The sequence below is a fragment of the Schistocerca serialis genome, chromosome 1 (genome assembly GCF_023864345.2).
Source record: "Schistocerca serialis cubense isolate TAMUIC-IGC-003099 chromosome 1, iqSchSeri2.2, whole genome shotgun sequence".
Lineage (NCBI taxonomy): Eukaryota > Metazoa > Arthropoda > Insecta > Orthoptera > Acrididae > Schistocerca > Schistocerca serialis.
Window position 1 is genome coordinate 700208548 of NC_064638.1, and position 25101 is coordinate 700233648.

At 42.7% G+C, this 25101-nt stretch overlaps 1 protein-coding gene across 1 annotated transcript in view; it reads right to left on the minus strand.

Moving 5' to 3' along the window:
• The window catches only part of LOC126480871 (gamma-1-syntrophin), a 796968-nt gene that overhangs the window by 80251 nt on the left and 691616 nt on the right, over positions 1–25101 (minus strand). Inside the window, exons 5-6 of the mRNA XM_050104253.1 lie at positions 15634–15804; positions 539–723 (exon numbers count right to left, since the gene is read on the minus strand). Of these exons, the coding sequence (XP_049960210.1) occupies positions 539–723; positions 15634–15804 (356 nt within the window). The remainder of the gene's footprint in view (positions 1–538; positions 724–15633; positions 15805–25101) is intronic.

The following is a 25101-nucleotide window of genomic DNA, read 5'->3' on the forward strand; positions in this document are numbered from 1 at the left end:
TGTTAGAAATTGTGTCTGCCTTCAATGCTGAGTGGTTAGTGCATCTGGCCTCTGACCCCTCCAAAGCACTGGGTATGTTGTATACGTGCCAAGGGAAACGATCGACTTACAAAGCAAAAATGGAAGCAAATAAACACTTTACACTTTAAACACTTGCGGAACTTGACAGTGCATTAATAGAATGAATCTCATACACAAATGACAGGGGAATAAATGGGTGATCTGCCATCCCCCTCCCCCCCCCCCCCCCCCACACACACACACAGAGTCACAAATAAATTTCTTCGATGAATCCTATGGCAATGTTTTCAAAGTCACTGTCTGATAATGATATGATATTATTTCAGTTTTCTTGAGTTTAAGTCATGACAGAATACCCAAATGGAAAGAAAGCTTTGCTTGAAATCTTTGAGGCTGTATTGATAAATAGGGAAAGCAGTTCGATATAGCACTTTAAATTACCCAGATTGCAACTGAAATGAACAATGAGAGAAAATCTGTGTGAATAGAAAAAAATATGATTATTTCTGACACCTACCTGAAGATTCGTCAGTCCAACTATATTGTCTGTGATATACTTCAACCATTGAGATAGGATGGCAGCATCATCGCAGTGTATAATACCAGTGCTGACGCCATTCAGTCCTCGTACTTCGAAGGAGTTAGGCCGTAGTTTGTCCGTACCAAATATGTAACGAGTAACGTACGCCATCATTAGAGGAACTGTAAAGGCAACAGTGGAAGACAATTAAGAGCAATATGTACGCAAAGAATGCAGACAAAGAAATGCTCCAATTTAAGGTTTATTTTGGTCACTTCGATTGTTTACCGCTCTACAAGGTAAATTAAAAAAAAAAATTCAGTGACATATTGTGTTAGTTTTAGAATGTAATGATTGTATATCTCAGATATGAATTTGTTTAACCATCATCTTCTGGTCCTAAGTGCTGGTATTAGCTCACTATTGTATACACAACAGTCTCCTTATCAACGACCATTGTTTGCAAACCACTGTGAGGTGCACGGCTTGGGCTACTTTACACTCACCACATCTTAGGGTATGAAGAAGCAGTTTCATTCGCGCATGGAACGCGGCAGGGAAAATTGCTCTAAAGGCTTCTGTGCGCTGTAGTATATTGTATCTTTTCTCCGCGATCCCAACGTGAGCTATAAATAGAGAGATACAGTATTTACCTCCAGTCCTCGCTTGATACTGATTCTTGAAGCTTTATAAGTAGGCTTTTGTGGAATAGTTGACAGATATTTTCGGATCTCTAACAGTGCAGTTTTGCAACGTTTCCGTAGAGCTTATGTCATTTGTTGCTTTCAGCACATTTTTCCTCCTCCTTTTTTAGGTATTCAAGCGCACTGAACCGCTGTCAAACTAAAACTACCATGAAGTTTTTGTACCGCACACGTGACGCTCTTTAACCCCTCGCTGTCGGCGGGACATTCGACATTTTTCTTCCAACCTTAAGTCTGTTTGATTAAGATTGTGTTTTTGGAGTTTTTACTTTAAACACCCTATACAGACCCGCTTCAGAAAATCCCCAGAAGTTCCGTCAGAAATGGCTACCATGCCGAACAATAACTAACACGAATCAGTCACATTCCAGAATGTAAGAGAACTCGACGAATTTCAATACAAAAGCTAGTATGGGCCCAACCACCACCTGGTGAAATTTCGTATCTGTCTGTGTGTGTGTTTTTGTCTCCAAGGGCAAGGGGGTGCGAAGTATTTTTAATATTTTGGAAGACGAATGGGGACTTGTAAGAGATATAAAAAACCTCCAATTCCCACCCTGTTAAAAACCTGCATAATATCGACTTTTAAATCATTTCCTTAAAAGATGAACATCTGACTACACAATACTTTTTCCTTTCTTTGAGAGTTAGGGAGGGGGCGGCACTCCCCCCCCCCCCTCCCCCAGCTCCCGTGTACGGCCCCACGCCCCCTCCCGTGTACGGGCGTCCTTATTTTTTTTTTTTTCCATGTTACATTGTACTCAAGACAACATTTGAAATTTTTCCACGTATAAATACGTCGAGGAGTATTCTTCTTATTGATAATTGCCCTAGACATTATCGTAATTTAGTCCCCAAAATTAATACTTTCAGGTCAACATTTTAACAATTCTTATTGCGTTTACACACCCCGTCGTAGCTATCCTGGATAATTCAAAGGCCATAACAATAATATACACTGTTTTCCACGAAGGAAAAGTCATTAAAACAGGGATAATTCAAGAAAATACATAGGCAGTACGTTGTTATTAAACAAAAAGACAATCACAAGCTAATGAGCAGCAGTGCAATCCACTTTGTCCTTGCATTTCTGAGAGTAGAATGGCAGCTTGAGCTGTGTAATAGGGAGAAAACAGCAAGGATAACGAGATAGTCAAATGACGTCATTGTGGATGGACTGCAAAGGAATTTCATTAAAAAATTAGACACTGATGAAACTCGATTTTTGTACTACGGCAAGATTTCTGATCACGTGTTTTTCATTCATAAAGTTTAACTACGAGTAGCCGAAGGCTATAATGTCCGCCAATATTTGCTGTTATGTTCAAATAGGACGCCCTGCCATCTTGACTACGACCAGCCGTTACTACATGCCATGGAAGGTTCCGGCACTGAATGCTGAAGGTGTCATGAAGATCGAGTATGCAGTACACCATGAACCATGGACCTTGTCGAGGTATGTTGTCTTGCGCGCTTAGTGATACAGATAGCCGTACTGTAGGTTCAATAAAACCAAAAAAGTATCTGTGAAGAGGCCAGATTAACCTATGACTCCTGAAGATGGGCAACAGCCTATTCGGCTACTAAGAACGGCTGAAAGCGAAGGCAAACTGCAGCCTTTATTTTCCCCGAGGACATGCGTCACTACCATATTGTTAAATTAATGATGATGGCATCCTATTGGATAAAATATTCCAGAGGCAAAGTAGTCCTCATTCGGAGAAACGAAATTGACTTTCTACGGGTGGGAGCATGGAATGTTGGATCCCTTAATCAGGCAAGTTAGAGAATTTGAAATGTGAAATGAATAAGTTGAAGTTAAGTATAATGGGAATGAGTGAAGTGTGGTGACGGGAATAACAGGACATCTGGTATGGTGAATACAGAGCTATAAATACAAAATCAGTTAGAGGTACTGCAGAAATAAGTTTAATAATGAATAAGGAAATAGAAATGTGGGTGAGCTACTATGAACAGCACAGTTAGTGCAATATCTTCGCCAGTACTGACAAGTAGCCAGCAGCTACCGTAGTAATACAAGTTTGTATGCCGACTACCTCTGCAGACGTGCAGATGAAGAGAGAGAAAAAATGTATGATGAGATGAAATAAATAATTCAGATAGTTAAAGGAGACAAAAAATTAGTTGTGATGCAGGACTGGGATTCAATAGTAGGAAAGGAAAGAGCAGGAGAAATAGCAGGAGAATATACATTAGTAGAAATGAATGAAAAAGGAAGCCTCCATTTAGAATATTTCACAAAGCGTAATTTAATCATCGCTATCACTGAGGAAACAATGAGGAATAGATTGAATAACCGATGAAAGGCCAACATAGTAGGAGTCTGAGCATTTACGTTGGAAGTTTGAATGTGATAGGGAAGCTAGAAAATCTTAAAAGAGAAGCGTAAAGCGTCAGTTTAAATTTTGTGAGCATCAGTGAATTGAATGAAAGAAGACAAGAATTTCTGGTCTGACCAATACGATTATACTAACAGCAAGAGAAATATGTACAACGGAAGTGGATTCGTTATGAATAGGAAGGTAGGGCAGAGAGTGAGTTTCTGCAAACAGTTCAGTGACACGTTTTTTCTCATCAAAATCGACAAGATATCAGCGCCAACAAGAATAATTCACGCATATACGCCAACGCCAGATGCAGAAGATGAAAAGATAGAGAAAGTAGGTTATATGAGGATGTTGAACAGATAATTCAATACGTAAAAGGAAACAATATTCCAATAAAAATGGCTCTAAGCACTATGGAACTTAACATCTGAGGTCATCAGCCCCCTAGACTTACAACATCTTAAACCTAACTAACCTAAGGACATTACACACATCCATGTCCGAGGCAGGATTCCAACCTGCGATCGTAGCAGCAGCGCGGTTCCGGACTGAAGCGCCTAGAAACGCTCGGCCACAGCGGCCGCCAATAATTCAATAATTGTGTGGCTGGAACGAAGTAGCAGGGAAAGGAATAGGAGACAGACTTACTGGGGAATATGTGCTTGACAATAAGAATGAGAGAGGAGAAAGACTAATTGAGTTCTGCAATAAATTTCAGATTGTAATAGCGAATACTCTTTTCAAAAGGCACAAGGTGAGGAGATATACTTGGAAAAGATCTGGATCCTGGCGGAGATTCTAGATCGATTACATTATGGTCGAACATAGATTCCTAAGTCAAGTAGTTGATTGTAAGGTTTCCCCAAAAACATATACAGATTTAGATTTAGTAATGACGAAGAGTACCCTGAAGTTTGAGAGACTATTCAGGAGCAGTCAATGTGCAAACAAGAGGGATACTCAATTACCGAGAAATCATGGCATACGCTTGAAGTTTTCTGAATCACTACGATAATGACCACCACTGTAGGAAGTGCAATTGAAGAGCAATGCACATTTCTATAAATGAAAGTCTTAGAAGTTGGACAGTCAGACATAGGTACGAGGAAGGTAACTGCGAAGAAATCTTTGCTAACAGAATAAATACTTCAATTGATCGATGAAAGAAGGGCGTACAAAAATGTTCAGGGAAAAATCAGAAATACAATAACATAAGCCACTTACGAATGAAATAAATAGGAAGTATAGGGAAGCAAAAGCGAAATATTTGCAAGAAAAATGTGTAGAAATCGAAAAGGAAATGGTTGTCGGAACGACTGATTCAGCATGTAGAAGAGTCATAATAACCTCCAATGAAATTAAAAACAAGGGCGCCAACATTAAGAGTGCAATGGGAATACCACTCTTAAGCACGGAAGAGAGAACGGATAGGATGGAAGAGAATGCTAGAGACCTCTACTAGGGGGATGACGTGAGTGAGGAAGAAATGGGAGTCGATATGGAAGACATAGAGATTCAGTATTAGAGTCAGAGTGTAGTAGTGCTCTGGAAGGTTTGAGATCGAACTAGGCAGAAAGGATAGACAACATTCTTTCGGAAATTCAGAAATCATTGGGGGAAGAGACAGCCAAGCGAATATTCAGACTGGTGTATAGAATCTCTCAGTTTGGCCATATGCTATGAGACTTTCGGAAAAGTATGATTCATACACTCCACAAAATCTCAACAACTATCGCACAATCAGTATAATGGCTCATATGTCCAATTTGCTGACTAGAATAATGAAGAGAATGGAAAAGAAGATTGTGGGTCCGTTAGATGACGATCAGTTTGGCTTTCGGAAAGATAAAGGAACTGAGAGGTAGTTTTGACAGTGTGGGTGAAAACAGAAGCAAGACGTTAGAAAAATCAAAACATGTTCATACGATTTGTCGACCTGGAAAAAGTGTTTGACAGTGTAAAACACAGCAAGATATTCGAAATTATAAGAAAAATAGAAGTAAACTATAGGGAAAAATGGTTAGTACACAATATATATAAGCACAAAGAAGGAACAATAAAAATGAAAGACCTAGAACAAAGTGTAAAAGAGGGGTGTAATCTTTCGTCCCTGCTGTTCAAACTCTACATCGAAGAAGCACAAAGGAAATAAATGAAAGGTTTAAGAATGGGATTAAAAGTTAAAATGGAAGGATATAAATGATAAGATTAGCTGATGACATTGCTATTTTCAGTGAAAGTGAGAAAGTATTACAGGACATGTTGTATGGAATGAACATCCTAAGGATTACAGAGTATAGACAAAGTAGACCAAAGAAAAACGAAAGTAAGGAGGAGCAGCAGAAATGAAATTAGCGATAAACTTAGCGTTAAAATTGAGGACCACGAAGTAGACGAAATTAAGGACTTTTGATACCTTGGAAGCAAAATTACACATAAAGGACGAAGAAAAGACAACATAAAAAGTAAGTTAACACAGGAAATGAGGACATTCCTGGCGAAAAGAATTCTGTTAGTATCACACATCAGCTTTGATTTAAGGAAGAAATTCCATTTCTTTTTTACGGTAACACAGACTGGACTGTGGGACAATTGTATGAGGATAGCCCAGAAAGTAATGCACTGCATTTATTTTCTTCAACAATTCTTTATTGAACCTGATGAGAATGTCACACACAAAGGAATGGTGTTTTATCTACACACCCTATTTTTCGATGTAATCTCCATCCTGTTCTACGGCCTTCCTCCAGCGCGAAACAAGGGTGTGTATGTCCTGTCGGTACTAATCCTTGTCCTGGTGGCGGATCCAGTGTTTTACCTTGAGAGTCACCTCCTCATCGCCCTCAAAATGTCTTGCACGAATGGCATCCTTTAATGGCCCAAACGAGTGGAAGCTCGCTGCAACATGTCAGGTGTGTTAGCTGTGGATAGTCTCTCCGACCGCTGCAAATCCTCAGATCCGCCGAACCAGCTTCTGACGACCTTACCCTCCGTGCCCAGCGACTAACTGTACTTCTGTCGATAGCAGATGCTTTATAGAATTTGCACAGACGTTTGTGACTATTCCCCATGGTTTCTTTCTCTGTAGTGAAAAATTCAATGACGTCACGGTGCTTGTAACGTGCATCACCTACAGACGCCATTTTGAAACTGTCCTGCAGTTACGCTATCTGTCGTAAGTGACCGAAACTTGCCGCGCTCACTCAGGAGAGTTCAAATAATACATACGTAACTTGTCGCATTCGTAACATTGTTTTAGTCTGAGGAAAAAAAAAGCGGTGCATTACTTTCTGGGCAACCCTAATAAAAAAAGAGAAGCGAAGAGATGTGGTGCTATAAACAACGAATAGCTAAGGACCTTGGGTGCCAGAGCCATAGAAGAGAGGAAATTTTGGCGGGCCATAACGAACCAATCACAAGACAAATGATTTAAAAAAATATTGGTTTAAGAATCTTGTAAGAAGACTGTAATTGTGAAAGAGACCTGGAGACATTGGAAGATATAATGTCGACTGTGTAATGGTAAGACAGAGATTTCGAAATCAGATTTTAAACTGTAAGGCGTTTCCAGAGTGCAGATGTGGACGCTGATCATAATTTATCAATTACGAAATGTAGATTCAAAATGAATAAATTACAAAAAAAGGAAGGAAATTAAGGAGATGAGACTTGGATAAATTGAAAGACCAGGTGGTTGTAGAGAGTCTGAGAGGGAGCAACGGCTGACTGAAACAATCGAGAAAAATGCAGTATAAGAGGAATGGGGAATTTTGAGAGATGAAATAGTCAAGGGAGCAGAGGATCAAGTAGGTAAAAAGATGAGGTCTAGTAGAAAACTTGGATAACAAAGGAGATACTGAATGTAAATTACGGAAATTTGAAGGTAGCAGGGGTAAGATACAGGTAGCAAAAGGCTGTTTACAACCTGCACAGAAATCACAAGGCACTTTAAGAGTTGGTGGGTACGAACAGGAGGCAGTGGTTGAGAATGCAGTGAGACAGTGTTGTAGCCTACCCCAACGTTGTTCAGACTGTATATTGAGCAAGCAGTAAAGTAAACCAAACAAAACTTGGAGTAGGTATTAAAGTTCAGGGAGAAGAAATAAAGGTTTTGACAATGATATTGTATTTCCGTCAGAGACAGCAAAGGACTTGGAAGAGCAACTGAAAGGAATGTAGACGCATTAAATCACGTGTTGCTAAGGGAATTAAATTAGAAAATGAGACACTTAAAGTAGTAGTTGAGTTTTGCTATTTGGGCAGCGAAATAACTGATGATGGCCGAAGTAGAACGTATACAAAACACAGCAGACAATGGCAGGAAAAGCGCTTCTGAAGAAGAGAAATTTGTTGACATCAAATATATATTTAAATGCTAGGAAGTCTTTTTGGAAGGTATTTGTATCGAGCATAGCCACGTGTGGAAGTGAAACAACATGGACAATAAACAATTGAAAAATGAAGAGTAGATGCTTTTGAAATGTGGTGCTACATAAGAATGCTGAAGATTAGACGGGTAGATAATGTAAGTTATTATAAGCCGCGCGGGATCAGCCGAGCGGTCTTGGGCGCTGCAGTCATGGACTGCGCAGCTGGTCCCAGCGGAGGTTCGAGCCCTCCCTCGGGCATGGGTGTGTGTTTTTGTCCTTAGGGCAATTTAGGTTAAGTATTGTGTAAGCTTAGGGACTGATGACCTTAGCAGTTAAGTCCCATAAGATTTCACACGCATTCCTTCCAAGTTATGAGAAGGTACTGAACAGAATTTGTGAGAAAAGAAATTTGTGACACAACTAGACTAGAAGAAAGGATTAGTTTGTGGGACATGTCTGAGATATCAAGGGATCACCAGTTTAGTACTGGAGGGAAGTGTGGGGAGGAAAAATTTTAAAGGTAGGCCAAGAGATGAATACAATAAGCAGATTTAGAAGGATGTAGGTTGGAGTAGCGCGGAGAGCTGCATCAAACCGTTCTTTGGACTGAAGACCACAACAACAAGAGAAATTCTAAATATGCAACATGAAAGGGAATACAAGTGAAAGGCCGGCCGCGTTGGTCTAGCGGTTCTAGGCGCTCAGTCCGGAACCGTGGGACTGCTACGGTCGCAGGTTCGAATCCTGCCTCGGGCATGGATGTGTGTGATGTCCTTAGGTTAGTTAGGTTTAACTAGTTCTAAGTTCTAGGGGACTGATGACCACAGATGTTAAGTCCCATAGTGCTCAGAGCCATTTGAACTATTTGAACCATTTGAACAAGTGAAAGGTAACATAGATGTATACAAATGAGGTCACAGTAAGTCAAAAGGCTAACAGGAATGAGTAGTGGACTAACGCAGGGCTGTAGAAGCATGGTTAATGAGGGGCAACAGAGATGCAGGTATGGGAAGATTAAAGAGAGCTTTGGAGGAAAGAGAAGCAGCTGCGCGAATATTAAGAGCACAGATGGCAGGCAATAAAAGAAAGGAGGAAAGGGAAATATGAAAGTCAGAAGGAATATGTAGAAGAGCTATACAAGTGAAATAAACTTGAAGGCAATGTTATACAAAGGGAAGATGAAGTAGCTACAGATGAGATGAGAGACATGATACTGCAAGAAGAATCTGACAGTACTGAAAGACTTAAGTCAAAAGAAAGCTAGATACCCCAAGAATGAGATCCTTGGGGGAACCAGACATAACAAAACTCTTCCTTCTAATGTGCAAGGTATAGGAGACAGGCGAAATTCCTCCAGACTTCAAAAATAATTTAATCCCTAGATTTCAAAAATAATTTAATAATTGCAGTAGCAAAGAAGGAGGTGCAAATAGATGCGAATAATACCGAGACATCAGTTTAATAAGTCATAGTTACAAAATATTGGCATGAATTATTTATGGAAGAAGTCGAGCTTGGTGAACATCAGCTTCGGTTATGGAGAAATGATGAAACACGCGACGCAATACTGATGCTACAACTTATCTTAAAGATAGGTTAAAGTAAGGCCAACTGACCTCTATAGAATATGTGAACTTAGAGAAAGGATTGACAGTGTGCACTGAAACACAGTCTTTAAAAGTTTGAAGATAGCAGGGGTAAAATACAGGGAATGGAAGGCTTTTTCTGACGTGTACAGAAACGGGACTGCAGTTATGAGATTTGAAGGAAATGAAAGGGATACAGTGGTTGAGAACAGAGTGAGACACAGTTGTACCATCTCTCAAATATTATTCAATCTATAAACTGAGCAAATGATAAAGGATACCAAGGATAAATTTGGGAAAGGTATTAAGGTTTAGGGAGAAGAAACAAAAACTTTCAGGTTCGCCAATGACATTGTAATTCTTCCAGAGACGGCAAAACACTTGGAAGTGTGTACTATCTTGGAAAGAGATTAGAAGGTGCATATCAATAAAAGTGAAATAAGGGTAATGTAACGTAGCAGAGTTAAATTAGGTGACGCTGAGGGAATTAGGCTAGAAAAATACACACTAAAAGTCGTATGTCAGTTTTTTCTATTTGAGCAATAAAATAACTTATAATGGCGGAAGTAGAAAGGATATAAAATGCAGACTTGTATTGGCAAGTGTTTCTGAAAAAGAGGAATTTCTCAAAGTATTATATAAATTTAAATAAGAGTAAGTCGTAATCTTTTCTGAAGGTACTTGTCTGGGATGTAGCCTTGTACAGAAGTGAAACACAGCCGACAAGTAGCTCAGTCGAGAAGACAATGGAAGATTTTAAAATGTGGCGCTATAGAAGAATGCAGAGGATTAGACGGCTAGATTGAATAAGTAATGAAGAGGTGCTGAGTCAGATTGGAGGAAAAGAAATTTATGGCACAACATGACTACAAGAAGGGATTGGCTGATAGGACATATCTTAAGGCATCAAGGAACCGTCAGTTTGGTAAAGGAGAGAAGTTTGGGAAAGTAAAAACTACAGAGTGAGACCAAGGATTGAATACAGCAAGCAGTTTCAATTTGATGCAGGTTGCAGTAGTCATGCAGAAATGAAGAGGCTTGCATAGGATAGACTAGTGTGGAGAGGTGTACCAAGCCAGTCACTGGACTGAAGACCGCAATAGAGGGTATGTGAGGCGATCAGGTACACATGTAGTGCTCATACCAACACAGGTGCGGTGGCGGTGGAGAGAAGATGAGAAGAATTTTTCTTATCTGTAATATAAGGTATAAGATTATCAAATCTTTAAATGATAAATTATCACCACTGTTGGGATGCTTAGCCAATCACAGTTTGGATTTCAAAATGCCCACTCTTCTTAGACAACTATTTATACATTTACAGAGCACATAATTGAATCTTTAAATGATAAATTATCACGGTGCCGATCTATGTCTTAAGCATTTGATTGAGTTGATCATAAAATTTTATTAGAGAAATTGAGTTTTTGTGAACTATGTAACTCGGCACAAGCCTGGTTTAGCTCTAATTTAAGAGACAGAATGCTGGAAGTTACTCTAGGCCGTTCGAGTAATAAAAAGATGGAACCCATATCATCTACATGGGGACAGGTTGCAATGGAAATCCACAGCGTTCGGTCATTGGCCCGCTACTTTTCTTGGTTTTTTTGTTAATGATATAACATTTTATATGAATCAGAAACCAGACTTGGTGCTATTTGCAGAGAAATCGTGTGTCTTATTACCGGCAGTTTCCAAAAGTGTCGTGGCATTTCGTGTTTAAGCTCCCCGCGGAAACAGGAAAGTGATGGTAATGTTGTTTGCGAGTAGCTTAATTCAGTAAGGTGAAATTGTTTTGCCCATCGGAATTAGTTTCAGTCTCACAAGCTCCTTGAATTGTGATGTATGAAATGTTCAGATTTGGATAAATGTTGTAAATTCTGTACAGCAGCTTAAAAAGAAAAAGAAGGCAAAGGGCTTCGGCAATGTAAGTTATTTTACCAGATTAGTTCGTTCTTCCTTTAATGATGAACCAACCCCGTTTCGAATGTTGCAGTAGTCGTGTAAGGTTCAGTTAGGTGCACAGATGGGAGCGCAGCGTAATCACAAATGTATCATAGGTAGGGTTAACAGACCGAATTTGTGCAGCTGGACTTCGAGGACGGTGTACCTGTTGCAGAAATGAGTGGTGAACTGATTCTTCAAAATGGCTCTGAGCACTATGGAACTTAACATCTGAGGTCATTAGTCTGAACTGATTCTTCCTCTTGATGTAAACCGATATACTTAAATTGCTGGAATAAATTATCAGTGATGGTTGGTGGAATGAAAATTTTATTTTTATTTACCTCATATTCAAAAATGGTTCAAATGGCTCTGAGCACTATGCGACTTAACTGCTGAGGTCATCAGTCGCCTAGAACTTAGAACTAATTAAACCTAACTAACCTAAGGACATCACACACATCCATGCCCGAGGCAGGATTCAAACCTGCGGCCGTAGCGGTCATGCGGTTCCAGACTGAAGCGCCTAGAACCGCACGGCCACACAACCGAATTACCTCATATTGATGCTGTTCTTGTTGTGGGCTTTAGTCCAAAGACTGGTCTGAGCAGCTCTCCATGCTACTCTATTATCTGCAAGCCTTTTCATTTCCGACTAAGTCTACAACCTACATCGTTCTGAATCTGCTTGCTATATTCAACTTTTGGTCTCCCTCTACAATTTGTATCGCCACGATTCCCTCTACTACTAAATTGGTAGACCATATTAATTAAACAACCGACAGGAGGTTAACCATGTTTCAACTTGTCATCTTTCCCCAGACTCTAAAATATCTGTGTGAAATCTTATGGGACTTAACTGCTAAAGTCATCAGTCCCTAAGCTTACACACTACTTAACCTAAATTATCCTAAGGACAAACACACACACACCCATGCCCGAGGGAGGACGCCCCAGACTCCCCTACCTTGTCTGTACACGTAAGTTATCTGAACCACATATGTAGTTGCCTAAGAAGCTTCGTAACAGTAAAGGGTACAGCAGTCTGCAGGGTTTATTGTCGCTGGTCGAAGTGTCATCATCCGTGAACACGTTATCAGAAGCATATCTTAAGTACACGGGTGTCCAAAATTAAAGCAACAAACCGCTATCTCCCCGTCCCGTGTCTAATTCACGATATAATCATACAAACTGTCAATCAGATATCTGTACAATCGTGTTCTGCACAGAAGATGGCATTCCGGCCAACGGACAACCATGCCAATGATGACGTCGGGGCACCTATGAATTGATGTAGTGTTTGCCTGTAGCCTCACATTCGCAATCGCTGCTTACACAGACGCTGCAGTATGGCACAGACTCTCTGTACGGGAGCACCATAGAAAGAAAGCCATTAAGCCCTATGGCTTAATGTGAATCGTTCTGGCGGTGGTTTATAGAGACCGAAACTGTATCCCGAGGAACAGGGCACAGCCGACCATTTCTGACTTGAGAAGAGAGGGCTGTTAGTTAGCTGCAAGGGCACGACTGTACCGCCTCAGTACCGCACGGCAACTGGCATCTGACCTCGCAGCATCCATTGAACGTATTGTATCGAAGCAAACGGTGTGCAGAATGCTTCGGCAGGGTGGCCTTTATTGTCAGAGACCTGCTGTGTGTCTGTCTTTGATGGGTCTTCACGGAAGGGAATGCCTAGATGGAGTCATCAATATGTCACCTGTACAGTCAAACAGTGGGCTAATGTTGTTTACACAAATGAGTCCCGATTTGCTATGAAAGTGATTCTCCACAGATTCGTATGTGGAGGGAACGTGGAACACGATTTCAGAACTCAAACATTGTGGAGGATGGTGTGGCTGGGATTATGTTTACCACTCGAACCCCAATTCATGAAATTGTACGGGTTAATCGGCTAGGTTTAACTGCTGTCGGGTACTGAGACGAGTTCTTGGGACGTCATTTGCGGTAGTTGTGAGGTGCTGTGGGCCGAGACTGCTCGACCTCATAGAGCACGGGTGGTTGATGTTTTCTTGGAAGATATTGCACGCATGGCGTGGCCTCCTCGCTCTCCTGATTTGAATCCCATATAGCATGTCTAGGATGCACTAGGGAGACCGCTTGCATCACGTCAGCATCCAAGAACCACTCTCCAAGACTGCGAGCAGCTCTGCAGGAAGAATGGGCGTTATTACCTCACCATGATACTGATGACATCATTCACAGCAAACATCAACATCTACATCTACATTCATACTCCGCAAGCCACCTGACGGTGCGTGGCGGAGGGTACGTTCAGTACCTCTATCGCTTCTGCCTTCTATTCCAGTCTCGTATTGTTCGTGGAAAGAAAGATTGTCGGTATGCCTCTGTGTGGGCTCTAATCTCTCTGATTTTATCCTCATGGTCTCTTCGCGAGATATACGTAGGAGGGAGCAATATACTGCTTGACTCCTCGGTGAAGGTACGTTCTCGAAACTTAAACAAAAGCCCGTACCGAGCTACTGAGCATCTCTCCTGCAGAGTCTTCCACTGGAGTTTCTCTATCATCTCCGTAACGCTTTCGCGATTACTAAGTGATCCTGTAACGAAGCGCGCTGCTCTCCGTTGGATCTTCTCTATCTCTTCTATCAACCCTATCTGGTACGGATCCCACACTGCTGAGCAGTATTCAAGCAGTGGGCGAGCAAGTGTACTGTAACCTACTTCCTTTGTTTTCGGATTGTATTTCCTTAGGATTCTTCCAATGAATCTCAGTCTGGCATCTGCTTTACCGACGATCAACTTTATACGATCATTCCATTTTAAATGACTCCTAATGCCTACTCCCAGATAATTTATGGAATTAACTGCTTCCAGTTGCTGACCTGCTATATTGTAGCTAAATGATAAAGGATCTTTCTTTCTATGTATTCGCAGCACATTACACTTGTCTACATTGAGATTCAATTGCCATTCCCTGCACCATGCGTCAATTCGCTGCAGATCCTCCTGCATTTCAGTACAATTTTCCATTGTTACAGCCTCTCGATAAACCACAGCATCATCTGCAAAAAGCCTCAGTGAACTTCCGATGTCATCCACAAGGTCATTTATGTATATTGTGAATAGCAACGGTTCTACGACACTCCCCTGCGGCACACCCGAAATCACACTTACTTCGGAAAACTTCTCTCCATTGAGAATGGCATGCTGCGTTCTGTTATCTAGGAACTCTTCAATCCAATCACACAATTAGTCTGATAGTCCATATGCTCTTACTTTGTTCATTAAACGACTGTGGGGAACTGTATCGAACGCCTTGCGGAAGTCAAGAAGCACGGCATCTACCTGGGAACCCGTGTCTATGGCCCTCTGAGTCTCGTGGACGAATAGCGCGAGCTGGGTTTCACACGACCGTCTTTTTCGAAACCCATGCTGATTCCTACAGCGTAGATTTCTAGTCTCCAGAAAAATCATTACACTCGAACAAAATACGTGTTCCAAAATTCTACAACTAATCGACGTTAGAGATATAGGTCTACAGTTCTGCACATCTGTTCGACGTCCCTTCTTGAAAACGGGGATGACCTGTACCCTTTTCCAATCCTTTGGAACGCTACGCTCTTCTAGAGACCTACGGTACACCGCTGCAAGAACAGGGGCAAGTTCCTTCACGTACTCTGTGTAAAATCGAACTGGTATCCCATCAGGTCCAGAGGCCTTTCCTCTTTTGAGCGATTTTAGTTGTTTCTCTATCCCTCTGTCATCTATTTCGATATCTAACATTTTGTCATCTGTGCGACAATCGTTTTCAGGTATGTACTGCTGCCAGAGGTGGTCATACACTATATTGAGCACATCAAACAGTTGTTGGAATGTGCGTGTAAATCCGTCAAGTTGAAAAAAAAACTAATAACATTTTTGTCTACTTTTATGCCTGTTGCATCTGTTTGCGTTCTGTATTATTTAAATTGTTTGTACGTTACTATGACCTGTTTATAGTGTTTTGTGGCGAAATAAACGCAACCTTGGAAAATTTCCTTTTGCTGCTTTGATTTTTGGCACCAGTGTATTTGCGCTATACTTTTGAGCTCGGTGCAAAACAGAAATGTGTAAAGAGACAGCGACAGTGGCTAAATGAGCAACGAGCCGAGGCCTCACCCGTGATGACGTCGACCCAGCGGCGCTGCGAGCCGTTGGGCGAGTAGGAGTCCGAGGTGGGCCGGCTGTGGCTGCCGGCGCTGGCGCTGCTGGGCGAGCGCGACCGCCAGCCGTCCTCGGCGCGCAGCTGGTTTGCGCTCTCGTTGTCCAGCGGCGACTCCTCGCGGTGCACTGCCAACACCGCCACCGCACCGCTACACTCTCCGGACCGCTCACACGCAAGCAGTGCGGCAGTTTTACATTTTATGTGCATTATTACTTATTTATTAACACTGCAGACCGACCCACCGCCTTGGTAGCTATGATAGGTCGTTTGCTACAAAGAACTACACTACTGGCCACTAAAATTGCTACACCACGAAGATGACGTGCTACAGACGCGAAATTTAACATACAGGAAGAGGATGCTTTGATATGAAAATGATTAGCTTTTCCGAGCATTCACACAAGGCTGGCGCCGGTGGCGACACCTACAATGTGCTGACATCAGGCCGGCCGCGGTGGTCTAGCGGTTCTAGGCGCTCAGTCCGGAACCGCGCGACTGCTGCGGTCGCAGGTTCGAATCCTGCCTCGGGCATGGATGTGTGTGATGTCCTTAGGTTAGTTAGGGGGTTTAAGTAGTTCAGAGTTCTAGGGGACTGATGACCACAAATACAAAGTTCCATAGTGCTCAGAGCCATTTGAACCATTTTGCTGACATCAGGTAAGTTTATAACCGATTTCTCACACACAAACAGCAGTTGACCGGCGTTGCCTGGTGAAACGTTGATGTGAAGCCTCGTGTAAGGAGGAGAAATGCCATCACGTTTCCGACTTTGATAAAGTTCGGATTGTAGCCTATCACGATTGCGGTTTATCGTATCGCGACATTGCTGCTCGCGTTGGTCGAGATCCAATGACTGTTAGCAGAACATGGAATCGGTGGTTTCAGGAGGGTAATACGGAACGCCGTGCTGGATCCCAACGGCCTCGTATCACAAGCAGTCGAGATGACAGGCATCTTATCCGCATGGCTGTAACGGATCGTGCAGCCACGTCTCGATCCCAGAGTCAACGGATGGGGACGTTTGCAAGACAACAACCATCTGCAGGGACAGTTCGACAACGTTTGCAGCAGCATCGACTATCAGCTCGGAGATCATGGCTGCGGTTACCCTTGACGCTGCATCACAGACAGGAGCGCCTATGATGGTGTACTCAACGATGAACCTCGGTGCACGAATGGCAAAACGTCATTTTTTCGGATGAATCCATGTTTTGTTGACAGCATCATGATGGTCGCATCCGTGTTTGGCGACATCGCGGTGAACGCACATTGGACGCGTGTATTCGTTATCGCCATAATGGCGTATCACCCAGCGTGATGGTATGGGGTGCCAATGGTTACACGTCTCGGTCACCTCTCGTTCGTATTGACGGCACTTTGAACAGTGGACGTTACATTTCAGATGTGTTACGACCCATGGCTCTACCCTTCATTCGACCGTTGCGAAAACCCTACATTTCAGCAGGATAATGCACGACCGCATGTTGCAGGTCCTGTACGGGCCTTTCTGGATACAGAAAATGTTCGACTGCTGCCCTCGCCAGTACATTCTCCAGATCTCTCACCAATTGAAAACGTCTGGTCAATGGTGGCCGAGCAACTGGCTCGTCACAATACGCCAGTCACTACTCTTGATGAACTGTGGTATCGTGTTGAAGCTGCATGGGTAGCCGTATCTGTACACGCCATCCAAGCTCTGTTTGACTCAATGCCCAGGCGTATCAGAGCCGTTATTACGGCCAGAGGTGGTTGTTCTGGGTACTGATTTCTCAGGATCTATGCACCCAATGTAATCACATGTCAGTTTTAATATAATGTATATTTGTCCAGTCAATACCCGTTATTATCTGCATTTCTTCTTGTGTGGCAATTTTAATGACCAGTAGTGTAAAAACACATGTGCTATAAAAAATAAATCTTGAAAAAGGAAAACAAATTTTACTATGTTCTTAATTTGATGTGCAGCTGCTTGGCTTCTTGTACCCATGTGCAATTACATTACTTTAAACGATGGCTGAAAAAAATGCAGTGTATTCTGATGACACAACGTTCCAAATGGAATATTACCAGGTACCGTTCAGTTTCACAGCAAACACTGCGTGACACACACAGTTATTCTAAAGCAACTTCGGGCTCTCATAAAACAACTCTCCGAAAACTAATAGACATATAGAAAATACACAAACCTTTATCTATCCAGAATGAGATTTTCTGCAGCGGAGTGTCCGCTGATATGAAACTTCCTGGCAGATTAAAACTGTGTGCCGCACGGAGACTCGAACTCGGGACCTTTGCCTTTCGCGGGCAAGTGCTCTACCTTAGCTACCCAAGCATGACTCACGCCCCGTCCTTACAGCTTTACTTCTGCCAGTACCTCGTCTCCTACTTTCCAAACTTTACAGAAGCTTTCGCGAAAGACAAAGGCCCCGAGTTCGAGTCTCAGTCTGGCAAACAGTTTTAATCTGACAGGAAGTTTCATCTTTATCTATGTCTACATACGTTCTCCAAATGCCACCATACAGTGCGTTGCGAAGGGTATCCTGCACTACTACCTGTCGTTTCCTGTTCCCCTCGCAGACAGAGTGAGGGAGAAGCGATTCTCTATATGCGTCGGTATGGGCCCTAATTTCTCGTATCTCACCTTCATAGACTTTAAGCGAAATATATGTTGGCGGCAGAAGGATCGTTCTGCAGTCAGCTTCAAATTCCGGTTCTCTAAGTTTTCTCAATACTGTCCCTGGTAAAGAATGTCGTCTTTCTTCCAGGGGTTCCTATTTGAGTTCCCGAAGCATCTCCGTACCATTTGCATATTGTTCGAACCTACCCCATCTAGCAGCCCGCCTCTGAATTGCTTCAATGTCTTCCTTTAATGAGAACTGGTGCGGATCCCAAACACTCGAGCAGTACTCGAGAATAGATCGTTCTAGAGTCCCACATGCGGTCTCCTTTGCAGATGAACCACACTTTCCTAGAATTCTCCCAAAGTAACTGAAGTCGACCATTCCTACCAGGATCTTCGTATGCTCGTATGCTCGTTCTATTTCATGTCTTCTGCAACCTTACGCCCAGATATTAATTCTGTGTCCAAACATAACAGGTTTGTTTTTGCTAGTAATCCGCATTTACTTACACTTTTCTACATTTAGTGCCATTCATCACACCAACTAGAAATTTTGTATAAGTCATCTTGGATCCTCCAGCAATCACTCAACTTCGATACCTTCCCATAGACCACAGCGTCATTAGCAAACCAATGCAGACTAGTGCTCAACGTGGCCGTTAGCTCATTTACATACATAGAGATAAGAGCGGTCCTATCACACTCTTCTGGGGCACTCCTGACGATATCATGTCTCTGATGAACACTCACCATCGAGGACAACATACTGGGTTCTATTACTTTAGAATATCAGTGAATATCCGGGGATAAAAAATTTCTCCAGGTTTTTGACTCGCATTACAGGTGCTCAATATGGCCGCCCTTTGTGATTCAGGAAAAGTCAATACGTGCATGGAATTGACTGAAGTCGCGGACGTAATTGCTCGGTACGGTGCGATGGCAGTTTCCTTTGGAAATTTGTTCATTTGGTCGACTGTGAGATATTTGAGATATTACTTGCATTCAGACTCTTTTTTTGTATCTCATTAGGCATTAGTGGGTGCTTCACGGCAATGAATACACTGCCGCTATTGGTGATTCTGTCACGAGCCATAAAATCAGTGTAAGATTTAGCTGCTAAATATAGGGTAATTCCAAAGTACCGCCAGGATTTCAGAAGACGATTGCGCGAAAACTACAAGACATACAAAGCAGACACATATAAGTGCATATAGCATATCTACCGAACTAAATGGCGCAGTGACTAGCGCACTGGACTCACATTCAGGAGGACGAGGTTTAAGCCCGCGTCAGGCCAACCTGATTTAGATTTTCTGTGAGTTCTCTAAATCGTTTACGGCAAATGCTGGGATGGTTTCTTTGAAAGGACACGGCTGACTTCCTTCCCCGTCCTTCCTTACTCCGATGGGACTGATGACCTCGCCGTTTGGTCCCCCCCCCCCTTTCCCAAATCAACCAACAGCATATCTACAGGTTTTTAACTCACAATACACGCAAAGGCAGCAATCGCGTTCAGTTATTGGGTGCCCGGACGGGCACAGTGACAACAGCTCGCTTTGGAAATCTGTTCACTGTGTTGCTTGTCCGCAGGTGCGAACTAATTCTTTTCGACAGTACGGAGTGCATGATTTGTCTACACTACATATTCTGACTGGTCTATCCCTGAATGGTCTTGAAACTATGTCAAGGAGCGTACTTCTAATCAAAACTCGGCGAGATGCTCTACCCACTGATATGTGTCATTCTTCTGCATGTCTTATATGTTTCGCAAAGTCGTCTTCTGAAACCTTGGGGGTACGAGGGGACTTCAAAAGTGAACTACACATATCGTCCCACGCTAAGACCATTGCGCAACAACACTGGCTTAGTGTCATAAGGGGGTACATGTTCTGCTTTCCCTGCAGACGCAGATCTGCTGTGGTACGGTTAACCGGTGCATCACAGTGTGCGAACAAAATGACTGGTAACTGGAAACGCACTACAAAGCTTTAGTATGCGGGACAGTACGATTCTTACGGTCATAACATCTAAATTTCACGCAGATTTCGGTCAAATGCAGTGTCGCGTGCAGCCATAGTGAAATGTCGACAACAATTTGACCAAGGCCGGTCAGAGGTGGATGTCGCTGATCTGGAAGGAAGACCAACGACGTCGATAACAGATGGCTGTGTCCAGGCAATCGAAAAACTAATCACATCAGTGGCACATTTCTCAACGATGAGAACGTTAGCACAGCGGCTCTCGAATGGCTCGGTTGCCAAGGAACTGATTTCTATTGACGACAAACTAAACGGTTGGTAGAAAGTTCTGATTGTTGTTTGCAGAGACTTGATGACTTTGGCTTGTAGTGCAGCTCTCAATAAATGTTACTTGGCCTGTCTTAATAATGTGTACCTTACTTTTTGAAGTCCTCTAGTAGATATGGATAAACCTGCACTTTTCCTCTCCGGACCTGGGAGGCTTCGTCTACAGTATACGGGGCAAAGAGACTGTTCACTCGGGAAATGATAGGTTAGTCGTTTCGTAATCCTCCTAAATGGATTTTTGTAGGGACTATAATGGTGGCTTAAGAGCCAGTGAATTTGCCATCGTGGTGAGTGTTTTCCAGCACCTGTCGGTAATAATCTTAAGCCAAGACAGAAAACAGAACTTTGCAGAGGAATATTAATAGCGTCAGTGGAGTATGGTCACTGAAATAGCTTGCACTTTTCTTCTTAGACGTAGAACAATTTTTGTGGAGGAATTTGGGATCGTGAAATCAGGGAGTCGGTGTTATTTGCAGCCGTTTGGTGGGTCGGAGGGAGCGAGAGGGTGGGGTGGAATGGGGGTAAAACTGAAGTCGAACCTACGGGTTTATCGGTTGAACGTGATATTCTGAGTGTGGCGTACGTGGCATGTATGAAGACGGGACTGAGTGACCTTCAGTGATCAATAAAATTATTCTGCTACTATGGAAGCTTGCATGAATTTGAAAGTGTGTTCCGGTTTTACAGGTGTTTAATTCGGCATATTCATTTTCTGGTGTTCTGGATGATTGTGGCGATTTAGTGATGTTCAGGCACTTTTATTGCGCTGAACATTTTATTTCCACTGGTCATTCCAAGGATTACATTAAAGTTAAGATACTGGCCACAGCCTCATCCTACTGGGATTCAGTGGTCGAGGAAGCCGTGGAAATACAATTATCAGATAACCTGCTCCACTGAGATGAGGGTACCCAGCTCGACAATTCACGCGAAATCCTCATTTCAAGTCTGCTCTCTCAAAGGAAATATTGTTCTAAGTCTTCGTTGTCTGGCATTCCAACACATGTCATCCATAATAATGAACAACATACTTCGTAAGCACTGTGCATTTGATGACTCTGCGCCGGTTTTGTTTTGCTCTAGACGCATAAATTTTTATTTATGGATTGGCACCCTTGTTACTGAAATTGTCTTTTGTTATACATTCGTGTATGGTGTCCGGTGATTTAAAAATCTCACAACAGACTCACCTTGAGAATGGTTGTAAGGTTGTCAGCCGAAACACTGGAACAAGAATGATTAATATCCCAGATGCACGCCAGAATGATGGTGGGATAACGTGACTAATAAGGGAACATTCCCAAGTGCCTATAAACTATCTCGATGAAACTTGTCGGGTGTGTTGAGGGGGTACAATAGTGCAATACGTATTTCTTTGTTTGTGCCGAATTTACCTTTTATAGGGTAAACCCCCCCCCCCCCCCATGAACCATGGACCTTGCCGTTGGTGGGGAGGCTTGCGTGCCTCAGCGATACAGATAGCCGTACCGTAGGTGCAACCACAACGAAGGGGTATCTGTTGAGAGGCCAGACAAACGTGTGGTTCCTGAAGAGGGGCAGCAGCCTTTTCAGTAGTTGCAAGGGCAACAGTCTGGATGATTGACTGATCTGGCCTTGTAACAATAACCAAAACGGCCTTGCTGTGCTGGTACTGCGAACGGCTGAAAGCAAGGGGAAACTACAGCCGTAATTTTTCCCGAGGGCATGCAGCTTTACTGTATGATTACATGATGATGGCGTCCTCTTGGGTAAAATATTCCGGAGGTAAAATAGTCCCCCATTCGGATCTCCGGGCGGGGACTACTCAAGAGGATGTCGTTATCTACATCTACATCTACATCTATACTCCGCGAGCCACCTTACGGTGTGTGGCGGAGGGTACTTATTGTACCACTATCTGATCCCCCCTTCCCTGTTCCATTCACGAATTGTGCGTGGAAAGAACGACTGCTTGTAAGTCTCCGTATTTGCTCTAATTTCTCGGATCTTTTCGTTGTGATCATTACGCGAGATATATGTGGGCGGTAGTAATATGTTGCCCATCTCTTCCCGGAATGTGCTCTCTCGTAATTTCGATAATAAACCTCTCCGTATTGCGTAACGCCTTTCTTGAAGTGTCCGCCACTGGAGCTTGTTCAGCATCTCCGTAACGCTCTCGCGCTGACTAAATGTCCCCATGACGAATCGCGCTGCTTTTCGCTGGATCATGTCTATCTCTTCTATTAATCCAACCTGGTAAGGGTCCCATACTGATGAGCAATACTCAAGAATCGGACGAACAAGCGTTTTGTAAGCTACTTCTTTCGTCGATGAGTCACATTTTCTTAGAATTCTTCCTATGAATCTCAACCTGGCGCCTGCTTTTCCCACTATTTGTTTTATGTGATCATTCCACTTCAGATCGCTCCGGATAGTAACTCCTAAGTATTTTACGGTCGTTACCGCTTCCAATGATTTACCACCTATGGCATAATCGTACTGGAATGGATTTCTGCCCCTATGTATGCGCATTATATTACATTTATCTACGTTTAGGGAAAGCTGCCAGCTGTCGCACCATGCATTAATCCTCTGCAGGTCCTCCTGGAGTACGTACGAGTCTTCTGATGTTGCTACTTTCTTGTAGACAACCGTGTCATCTGCAAATAGCCTCACGGAGCTACCGATGTTGTCAACTAAGTCATTTATGTATATTGTAAACAATAAAGGTCCTATCACGCTTCCCTGCGGTACTCCCGAAATTACCTCTACATCTGCAGATTTTGAACCGTTAAGAATGACATGTTGTGTTCTTTCTTCTAGGAAATCCTGAATCCAATCACAAACCTGGTCCGATATTCCGTAAGCTCGTATTTTTTTCACTAAACGTAAGTGCGGAACCGTATCAAATGCCTTCCTGAAGTCCAGGAATACGGCATCAATCTGCTCGCCAGTGTCTACGGCACTGTGAATTTCTTGGGCAAATAGGGCGAGCTGAGTTTCACATGATCTCTGTTTGCGGAATCCATGTTGGTTATGATGAAGGAGATTTGTATTATCTAAGAACGTCATAATACGAGAACACAAAACATGTTCCATTATTCTACAACAGATTGACGTAAGCGAAATAGGCCTATAATTATTCGCATCTGATTTATGACCCTTCTTGAAAATGGGAACGACCTGCGCTTTCTTCCAGTCGCTAGGTACTTTACGTTCTTCCAGCGATCTACGATAAATTGCTGATAGAAAGAGGGCAAGTTCTTTAGCATAATCACTGTAGAATCTTAAGGGTATCTCGTCTGGTCCGGATGCTTTTCCGCTACTAAGTGATAGCAGTTGTTTTTCAATTCCGATATCGTTTATTTCAATATTTTCCATTTTGGCGTCCGTGCGACGGCTGAAGTCAGGGACCGTGTTACGATTTTCCGCAGTGAAACAGTTTCGGAACACTGAATTCAGTATTTCTGCCTTTCTTCGGTCGTCCTCTGTTTCGGTTCCATCGTGGTCAACGAGTGACTGAATAGGGGATTTAGATCCGCTTACCGATTTTACATATGACCAAAACTTTTTAGGGTTCTTGTTTAGATTGTTTGCCAATGTTTTATGTTCGAATTCGTTGAATGCTTCTCTCATTGCTCTCTTTACGCTCTTTTTCGCTTCGTTCAGCTTTTCCTTATCAGCTATGATTCGACTACTCTTAAACCTATGATGAAGCTTTCTTTGTTTCCGTAGTACCTTTCGTACATGATTGTTATACCACGGTGGATCTTTCCCCTCGCTTTGGACCTTAGTCGGTACGAACTTATCTAAGGCGTACTGGACGATGTTTCTGAATTTTTTCCATTTTTGTTCCACATCCTCTTCCTCAGAAATGAACGTTTGATGGTGGTCACTCAGATATTCTGCGATTTGTGCCCTATCACTCTTGTTAAGCAAATATATTTTCCTTCCTTTCTTGGCATTTCTTATTACACTTGTAGTCATTGATGCAACCACTGACTTATGATCACTGATACCCTCTTCTACATTCACGGAGTCGAAAAGTTCCGGTCTATTTGTTGCTATGAGGTCTAAAACGTTAGCTTCACGAGTTGGTTCTCTAACTATCTGCTCGAAGTAATTCTCGGACAAGGCAGTCAGGATAATGTCACAAGAGTCTCTGTCCCTGGCTCCAGTTCTGATTGTGTGACTATCCCATTCTATACCTGGTAGATTGAAGTCTCCCCCTATTACAATAGTATGATCACGAAACTTCTTCACGACGTTCTGCAGGTTCTCTCTGAGGCGCTCAACTACTACGGTTGCTGATGCAGGTGGTCTATAGAAGCATCCGACTATCATATCTGACCCACTTTTGATACTTAACTTAACCCAGATTATTTCACATTCGCATTCGCTAATAACTTCACTGGATATTATTGAATTCTTTACTGCTATAAATACTCCTCCACCGTTGGCGTTTATCCTATCCTTGCGGTATATATTCCATTCTGTGTCTAGGATTTCGTTACTGT